Consider the following 10,011-nt stretch of genomic DNA (forward strand, 5'->3'; position numbering starts at 1 on the left):
AGTTGCTGCTGTGTGAAAACTGAATCCATTGCCCAAAGACTAGTGTTTTTAAAGGACAAACTGAGGGAAGAAAATACTCATGGGAGTTATGAACTCCATTTATTGCTTTATTTGTGCAAGTTCTTAATGTGGTAAATTAATAATTAGTAGAGGAAGAAAGGTTTACCGGTACTGAAATTTTAGATCTTATTCCGTGTGTCAAATAAGGTGCAATTTGGGGATCCTTTGCTCTGCCATAAAATACTCTTTCTTCTCCGGGAGGTGGATATCTGAAGTTGTAATACTTCTTTGCCGACGGGGGAGTAATAAGCTGGAAGAAGTGAGACAACAAAACAGAACTGTGAATATCAATTCACCTTCCCTCAGCAGTGGTGGCTTTCTGAAATTCCTGAAGAGGGGACTGCATCCCCAGATGAGGACATGTCCCCTAAAATTTGTTCACTGACAGAAACAAAATACCTTAACTATCATAGTTTGAGGCGCGGAAGGGACTGCTCAGTACTTTAGAGCACTTGCTATTCTTCCAGAGGATCCGGGTTCTGTTCCAACACCCACACGGTGGCTCACAACTCTACCTCCAGTTCCAGAGGATCTGATGCTCAGTTCTGACCTCTGTGGGTACCAGGCATGCACCTGGTACACAGACATAAATACAGGCAAAGCACTCATACACACAAAATAAAATTTTATTTTAAAGCATTTTAAGACTATACTTTAGGCCAGGCGTGGTGGCGCACGCCTTTAATCCCAGCACTCAGGAGGCAGAGGCAGGCGGATAGCTGTGAGCTCGAGGCCAGCCTGGTCTACAAAGCAAGTCCAGGACAGCCAAGGCTACATAGAGAAACCCTGTTTCTGGGAGAAAAAAAAAAAAAAGACTATACTTTAGGCTAAAATGGCTGAGTGGTTACTGCTTTCACAGAAGACTTGAGTTCTGTTCCCAGCACCCACAGCAGGTGGCTCGTAGATAACCACCTATCACTCCAGCTCCAAATGAGTCGATGTCTTTTCTGGCCCCCCATGGATGCCTGCACACATGGGGACTATATTCACACAGGCTTTTCCCCCCAGGAAATATACAAGTTTCATACCATCCCATTACTCCTACTGAAACGTTGAATCTCAGAGTTTTGGATGAACTAAAAGAAATATAAACTTTATTTCATTTTCTTGGACAAAGGCTATCGATGACATCAAAATACAGTAAAAGTTCAACACTGGCAGTGTTAAATCTGTGCAGCTTTTCAGTCTCCTACGACTCTTATTCAAGGCACAAACAGAAAGGTAGGAAAGTACTCACCCTGGGAAGCTTTTCAGTCAGGCAGGTTGCAACTCTGTATCCAACTGGCTTAACTTTTCCTGCCTTACAGGGAAAAAGGAAAAAAAAAAAAAAGCACGGATCATTTCAAGGTGAAGAAAGCATTTTTAAGAAACAGACTTCATTTCAAACTTGGCCTGTACCTTAAATGCTACAAATGCTACTACAATAAAATAGAAGAGCCAAGTAAATAAATAGAAAACAAAGCAAACAGCAGAAACGCATCCAGTGATTCTGTGTCATACCTGATGGAAACACGATGTTTCTTTTTCTGGTTTGTTTAGCTCTGGCGCAGGCTTTGCGGGAGAGGATCACCTTGAACTCCTAATCCTTCCCTAGTGCTGGAATCAGAGACCTGTGCACAGGCTTTATGTTTTGTTTGTTTGTTTTGAAGAAGGTTTCACTTAAATTTACAGCAATCCTTCTGCCCCAGCCACCCAGGTGCTGGGAATACAAGCATTACCATGCTTGCCTACAAACAATCCTAACTTTTTTTTTTTTTTACTGGTTAATTATTTCATGTCCATATGTTTGCAGGTTTCCAGCATACATTTGTTTCCTAAGCCACGGATCTTATGTAGCGAGGCTAGTCCCTAACTCACACTTCCAGTGCCTCGGCCTCTAGACTTCAGCAAACTCTCACAGAGGTACAGAAGACATATTTTTGGTTTGGTTTGGTTTGGTTTGGTTTGGTTTTTAGTTTTGTTTTGTTTTGTTTTGTCTTGTTTTTGAGACAGGGTCTCTCTGTGTAGCCTTGGCTGTCCTGGACTCACTGTGTAGACCAGGCTGGCCTCGAACTCACAGCAATCCACCTGCCTCCCGAGTGCTGGGATTAAAGGCATGCGCCACCACGCCCAGCCAGAAGACACATTTTTTAATGTGTGGGCATGTTACTTGTAGCCCAAGCCCTAAAAAGAATGACCCGAATATTACTTGGCTTTGCCCACTTGCTACTAACTTGGGTCTTATTTGCCCTTCCTTTGTTCAGAGCAAAGCTTGTAAGAATGTACTCCCAGAAGCACAACACATGTCACTTTCCCCTTTATCTATTTCAAAGTGGCTGATTTTCGTTTTGTTTTGCCTCCCAGAGTGCTGGGATTAAAGGCGTGCGCCACCACACCCGGCTTTGACTGATGTTTGTATAATGTGAGCACTACTCTTTTCAAAATGGAAGGGATTGGGAACTAAGCATAGTGGATCATCCCTGTAATCCCAGTACTCACATCTGAGGCAGGGGGATTCCCAAGAGTTCAAGGCCAGCAAGAATTATAGTAGCAAAATCCTATCCAAAACAAATAAAATGAACAGTGCTAGAGATGTAGCTCAGTACCATGTAGGAAGCCCTAGGTCTGACTGCCAGCACTGTGTACCAAGCATGGTGGTGCACATCTGCGGTATGTATGCTTGGGAGGTAAAGGCAAGAAAATGTGAAAGTTAAGATCATCTTCTGCTACACAGAAAATCTGACACTAGCCTAGAATTCATTAGATTTGTCTTAATTTTTTTTAATTTATTTATTTTTATTTATTTATTTGTTTGCTTGCTTTTGATTTTTTTGAGACAGGGTCTCTCTGTGTAGCCTTGGCTGTCCTGGACTTGCTTTGTAGACCAGGCTGGCCTCGAACTCACAGCAATCCGCCTGCCTCTGCCTCCCAAGTGCTGGCATTAAAGGTGTGCACCACTACGCATGCCCTAAAATTTTTTAGTATCTTCTAAGATTCAAAATAAATAAATAGCTAAGACATCCAGTGGAATTTGGAGCTGGCGGTAAAAAGAAGCAATAAACACGTGTGATTCCCTTTCCTTACTCTTCGGTCTGCTTAAGAGCAGGATCTTGATTTGTGTTGCAGAATATTTGATCCCATTGTAAACCTTGAGTTTGTGAACTGTAAAACCCTGTTTCTTGCTTGGTGTAGTTGAGCCCTAACACACACCTTTAATCTAAGACCTTTCTGTATATTATGGTGTAGTTGAGCCCTAACATATACCTTTAATCTAAGCGCATTCTGTACACAGGATTTAATAAAGTTAACCCTAGGCCAAGAGGTGAAGCAAGTAAACAGCTGGCAGGGACTGAAGAGTAGGAGGAACTTTGCGTTGAAGGGTACTAAAGATGGTATGGATCAGACGGGCTTTTGAGCTTTGGCTTTTAGGGTTTTTGTTTTGTTTTGTTTTGTTTTTGTTTTTGTTTTTGTTTTTCCCTTTTCTTTTTCTCCTCGGCTGTCTGCTGAGTTAGCAGGCTTTTACTTTGGGTTTTTTGGTTTTGCCTCTGGATGTGAGCTGAGTAGGAAGGTCCGCTGGGTGCTTTCTCTGCCTCTCTAAGCTAGCAGGTTTTCACCCCAGCATCTGGCTTCTGAGTCGTTACTGGTAAAATCAAACAGTCGGGGTTTTCATTTGTTATAACGGCAGACCTCCAAACCCAACAAGAGCAGCTCTTGGCCCCTCAGGACAGTCCACTGAGAGGATCCCACACAAACACACTTCCGCTTTCATTCTGCTGCTCTGACAAAACACTGACCAAAACCACCATTCTGGCTTACACGTCTAGGTGACAATCTATCACCAAGTGAAATTGGGCCAGAAACTGAAGCAGATCTACCTACTATTTTACACGCCACCACCACCTCTGGCCAAGAAACTCACAGTCAGGACAGAACAGTAGTAAGCATGGAGGAGCACTGTCTGATGGCCCACTAGCTCATGCTTACCTTTCCTATGCAGCCCAGGACCATGTGCTCCAGCAATGGTGCAGTCCACGGTGGGCTGGGCCTTCTCCTCCATCAGTTAACAATCAACACAATCCCTCTGTAGATGTGTCTACAGGCCAATCTAATCTAGGCAATGTCTCAACTGAGACTCTTTTCTAAGGTGACTCTAGGCCAGTGGTGATCAACCTGTGGCTCACAACCCTTTTGGGGGGGGGGGGTCAAATGATCCTTCCACGGGGGTCACATGTCAGATAGGCTGCATATCAGATATTTGAATTACGATTCATAATGGCAAAATTGCAGTGAAGAAGTCGCAACGAAAATAATTTTATGGTTGGAGGGGGTCACCACAAGAGAAACTGTATTAAAGGATGGAGCATTAGAAAGGACGAGCGTCACTGCTCTAGGCTGTGTCAAGGTGACAGGCAAAGCGCACACTGTGTCTACCAAAATAACCCATGTCTTGCATTAGTTTCCCCTAAATATGTCCTAGTCGCATCTTCACAATCTATCATTCCTTGAAGACTAGAGTGCTTGTGTGCTCACTCTCTCTCTCCTCTTTCTCTCTCCTCTCTCTCTCTCCCTCCCTCCCTCCCTCCCTCTTTCCCAATCCTCTCTTTCTTTCTTCTCCCCCTAACTCTTTCTCTGTATTTCCCAAGGTGGTTTGAATTTAGCATCCTGTCACTTCAGGTTCCTGAGTAGCTGGAATTCACAGATGAGAACCATTGTGACCAGCTTCTCAACCTCGCTTAAAGTAATAAGACCCTGAATCTAACAATCAATCTGAGGCTTACTTATTTTCTGGGAACCCCTGTGCCTTTAAATGCTGTGCTGCTTTTCTTTCTTCTGATTGTTTAGTTCATATTTCTGCAGTTCACAAACCAAAAATACCAGTGTAAAGGCTCGCCTCTGCAATAGTGCAGTGAAAACAACCTTGTAGGGGTTCGATCCCATACCAAACAAAATAGCTTTGTATGTATAGTGAAATTTTTTAAAAAATTAATAAAGAAAGAGCATTTTAATGTTACAATAACAACTGTATAGAAGGGCATTTCGTGGAAGAATCATAGAAAGGTGTAGATATCATCTTTCTGTTGGCCTTTTTAGCCATGTTTAAACACTACTAGCTAGCCGTGTTTTGCTTTCTTTTGTTATTTGAGATAATTTCTCATTCGATATGCAGGCTAGCCTGATTTTGTGACAATCCTCCTGCGCTGGCCTCCTGAAAGCTAAGATTACAGGCCTGCACCACCCCACCCAACTAGTCACTGTCTCCTTGACACTCTCTTTTGAAGAAGCTATTCTTTCAAAGACACTAAGGCAGAAAGCTCATCAATTTGAAGTCAGCATGGATTACCAAGAGAAGGAAAGGAGGGAGAGGGAGAGAGAGGAACAGAGAGCATACCATTCTTGCATGATAGCTCACAACTACAATCTTATTAACTAGGAAGGCTGAAGCAAGAGCATCATCATGAGTTCCAGGCAAGCCTAAGATGCTACATACTAAGTTCTAGGCTAGCCTGCACTTCAGTGTAAGATGAGACTCTGCTTTAAAAAAAAATTATATATATATATATATATATATATATATATATATATATATATATATACACACACACACACACACAATATGTATGTATGTATGTATATGTATGTGTGTGTTATAGATAGATAGATAGATAGATAGATAGATAGGTAGATAGATAGATGAAGAAACAAACAAAGGAAAAGAAGGTTAAGTGGGTGGAGGGAAGAGTGGAAGGTGGCAGAAGCAGATGTTCTATACCTACTCCCTTTAGAAGCTGTCTCTGTTAGGGTTTTTATTGCTTAGAAGAAATACCATGACCAAAAAGCAAGTTGGAGAGGAAAGGGTTTATTTCAGCTTACACTTCCATATTGCTGATCATCATCCAAGCCAACAGGACAGGAACTCAAACAGGGCAGGAAACTGGAGGCAGGAACCAAAGAAAAGGCCATGGAGAGATGCTGCTTAACTGGCCTGCTCCCTGGCTTCCTCAGCCTGCTTTCTTATAAAATCCAAGACGACCAGCCCACAGATGGCACCAGCCCCAGTGGGCTGAGCCCTCCCCCATCCATCCCTAAGAAAATGCCCTAAATGGATCTTCTGAAGGCATTTTCTTAATTGAGGTTCCCTCCTTTCAGATAATTCTAGCTTGTGTCAAGTTGACATAGGACCAGCCAGCACAGAAACCAAGGGTTAGAATACACATGTGTTTGAGGCCAGATCAGAAGCCATAAACAACAGAACCAATCCAGAAAGAACAACAGGCACACGCCAGAGGAGAAGTGGTGGCTTGGGGAAATCTAGAGGTAGACCAGAAAGCAGAGTGGTTCAAGGCAAAGGCACAAACAAACCCCAAAGGAGAGCGGCAGCCTACTGCACCCAGACAAAATGCTGCAGGATCCCTACAAGCTCCTAAGCAGATTCTGTCTTCAAATTTCAGCATGGGAGCTCTACCCAGAATGCCTTAGGACCATGGAAGCAAAAGAGACTCAAGGCTGAAGCAGAAGCATTAGGAATTCAAGATCACCCTGGACTATATGAGAGCCTGTCTGAAAAATAAACAGCAAAAAACATCTCTTCACTGTGCAGTGGTGGCCCACACCTTTAATCCCAACACTCCAGAGGCAGAGGCAGCCAAATCTTTTGAGTTTGAGGCCAGCCTGGTCCAGGACAGCTAGGGCTATACAGAAAATCCCTGTCTTTAAAAAAAAAAAAAAATTTAAATCATCTCTTCACTGGATGATCCTAGCCATCTCTACCTCTGAGGTCTGAGGACAGTGGCTCAAGAGGATGAAGAGTTCAAAGCTAGCCTGACATATATAGATAGATCCTGTCTCAAAAACAAACAAACAAGGAAATCATCTCTTCTTCAGAGTGTAATGACTGTAAGGGTAGCCTGGACTACACAATACAACACCTTGTCTCAAAAGCAAAAATGAAGCAGAAATAATTTTGGTTATCCTGTGACTTATGGTACCCAACGCTGGGGGGGGGGGGAGGGGAGCAGCAGTAGCATTGCTAGGATGCAGAACTTCTTGCATGCTAAGCAGGAAGTCTCCCACTGAGTTAGAGATGAATTCTTCCCATTTGTTCCTGTTTTGGTTTTGGTTTTTGGTTTTTGGGTAGGACCTCACCTTGTGCCCAAGTGAGCCAGGAATCCATGACAATTTCTCTGCCTCCACACCCCGGCTCTGATGCCTCCTTTAAGAGGTTCACCTATTCTGTTTGTAAAACATTTCTGTGAGCTTTGTGATGAAGCTGCATTTCTATGAAGGGAGAAACACGTTTTACCTTTCTTTTGACACCTGTGAAATACTCCCTTAGTTGTCTGTCTCCATTACTGGCTTGAGCCTAAACCTATAGGGCAAAGGACATGAACTTTCCATCTCTTGTTGCCCTGTACCAGCACAACGATGACCGCAATCGTTTGCTGGAAGAACAGACAATAACCTGAGTGAACAGTGAACATAGAGCGGAAGGCCTCTCCCCGTTCACCACAAGAACACTGGAAGTCCAGATGATGTCAGCATGTAAGAGGGCTGAGAAAATTGAGAGTGGGCGGGGAAAAAAAAGGCAAGAGAGGAGAGAGAAGGAAATCAGTAATAATCACAGGTGTGTGGACACAACAAGCTCACACCTAGGAAGGAAGGCAGAGAAGCAGAAGAAATCTATGTAATTTCTGGAAAGAGTACAACAGCAAAAGAGTTATTAGACTCTGTACTGGTGCAGGGCAGTGGTGGTACACACCTTTAGTCCCAGTGCTCTGGAGGCAGAGGCAGGCGATCGCTGAGTTCAAGGACAGCCTGGTCCAGGAGAGACCCTCTAACAACAACAAAACAATAACAATAACAACAACAACATTCTTTTAAAAATAATAATCTGGCTGGGTGGTGGTGGCGCACACCTTTAATCCCAGCACTTGGGAGGCAGAGGCAGGCGGATCGCTGTGAGTTCGAGGCCAGCCTGGTCTACAAAGTGAGTCTAGGACAGCCAAGGCTACACAGAGAGACCCTGTCTCAAAAAACCAAAAATAAAAAAATAAAATTAATAATAATAATAATAATAATAATAATAATAATAATAATAATCTGTACTGGCTAGTTTTATCTCAATCTGACACAAGATAGAGTCATCAAAGAGGAGGGAGCCTCCACTGAGACAATTCCTCCCTAAGACCAGGTTGTAGGCGAAGCCTGTAAGACATTATTTTAATTAGTGATTTACAGGGGAGGTCCCAGAATGCTGTGGGTGGTTCCATCCTGGGCTGGTGGTGGTCTTGGGTTCTACACAAGCAGGCTGAGCAAACCATGTGGAGCAAGCCAATAAGCAGCACCCTCCATGGCCTGTATCAACTCCTGCCTCCCAGGTTCCTGCCCTGCTGAGTTCTTGTCCTGATTTCCTTTAATAATGAACCGTGGATGTGAAAGTATGAGACTAAACCCTTTCCGCTCCAACTTGCCTTTGGTCATGGCGTTTCATCATATCAATGCTAACCCTAATACGGAATCCCAGCGAAAACTTTGCTATTTGTCTCTAGGAACACAAACAAGCCTCACTAGAGCATCATCTCAGAAACGGCATGGCTATCCACAAATTCAAGCGCAAATTCCAGGAAATACAACAAAGCAAACCACTACAACATGAACTCACGCTTGGCCAGCAAGGCATCCGATCAAAGAATTTCCCAGAATATATGGGTCTGATGTGGGTTGGAGGCTCCACTCCAGGTTCCGTGGCCGTGGGCTCCTTTTTCTCTTCAGGTGGTTGGGCAAATGGACATTCAGAAAGTTCTGTTACTAAGCCTATTTGAGGCTCTGCGGTCTTGGCTTCTCCTGGTTCCTGGGTTTGCGGCAAGCCGATGTCGACGCCCTCAGGAGGTGTCTCCCTGTATGGGTTCACCACAACACAGGTGGGCTCTTTCTTCTGTTTTCTGACATCCAAACCTACATCAGCCTGCTTTTCCTCTACAGCAGCCGTCGGAGCAGATCCGCTGGCCACAGGCCTCCCTGTGCTCCCCGCGGTCTGTGGACTTGAATAGACTGTGCTCAAAGGAGGCTGTAGTGTCCCTCCATGCGGAAGCCGAGGAGGAAGGCCCTCGTGTTCTGACCCCACTGTTCCTGGTAAAATATCCAGAGGTTTTGATTCCTGAAAGATGGAGCCTCTGTGGAGTCCTAAATTACCCTTCTCCATAGGCGTCCTAGAAACGGTGTGGCTCTCTAATCCTACTCCAGGGGCCTGGCAAGGTGGCGATTTTGTTTCTGATGCCATTCTCTCCCTCCGTCTTCGATCTTGTCCTAGGCCTATTTCGAACCCCAGCTCCTTGGGAGATTTTGATCCCCTAAGTATCCTGTCTCTGAAATCGTCCTTTTGTACTTGGGTGACTCCGACCTCCGTGACTTCAGGTTCCCTTGTCCTTCCCAGGGAACTCATCTCTAACGGCGAAGCTGAAGTTTGCAAAGCTTTGGGGGACCCCACTCTCACGAATGAACACATTCTCCCGGTACTCCCTGCGGACTGCTTCTCCTCGAGTAGAGTAGATGCCGTCTGTTTACCACGTTACCTGGGAAACAGTCTTGGGGCGGGGCTTGGAGGGCAATTCTTCCCGGGAACCCGCCCCGCCCACCTCTCATTTACAATTCTTACAGTAGGCTTAACTCCTTTTCTTTTCAGGAACTCTGGTTTCTCTTTCTGTTTCTGTCTCTGTCTCTCTCTGTGTGTCTCTCTGTCTCTCTCTCTCCCTCCCCCCTCTCTCCTCCTCTCTCTTTTTTCAGAATATTATTACTTATATGTATGCGAGTGTGTGTGTGTGTGTGTGTGTGTGTGTGTGTGTGTGTCTGCAGAAGTCACGAAGAGCAAATAGGCTACCAGCCCTAGCACTGCAGTTATAGGAAGTTGTGAGGGGGCTAGGAACCAACGGAACTCTGCAAAAGGGGAAAGCATTCAACTGCTGAGCCATCTCAGTA

At 44.5% G+C, this 10,011-nt stretch overlaps 1 protein-coding gene across 1 annotated transcript in view; it reads right to left on the reverse strand.

The window, feature by feature from the left end:
* Window positions 1–9,609, reverse strand: part of EFHB (EF-hand domain family member B) — a 46,516-nt gene extending 36,907 nt beyond the window's left edge. The window contains exons 1-3 of the mRNA XM_084753677.1: window positions 8,699–9,609; window positions 1,298–1,360; window positions 167–310 (exon numbers count right to left, since the gene is read on the reverse strand). Coding sequence (XP_084609803.1) covers window positions 167–310; window positions 1,298–1,360; window positions 8,699–9,541 — 1,050 coding nt within the window. The 5' untranslated portion in view covers window positions 9,542–9,609. The remainder of the gene's footprint in view (window positions 1–166; window positions 311–1,297; window positions 1,361–8,698) is intronic.
* Window positions 9,610–10,011: the final 402 nt, after the last annotated feature.

The sequence above is a fragment of the Acomys minous genome, assembly GCF_964271855.1.
Source record: "Acomys minous genome assembly, chromosome: 13".
NCBI classification, from domain to species: Eukaryota; Metazoa; Chordata; class Mammalia; order Rodentia; family Muridae; genus Acomys; species Acomys minous.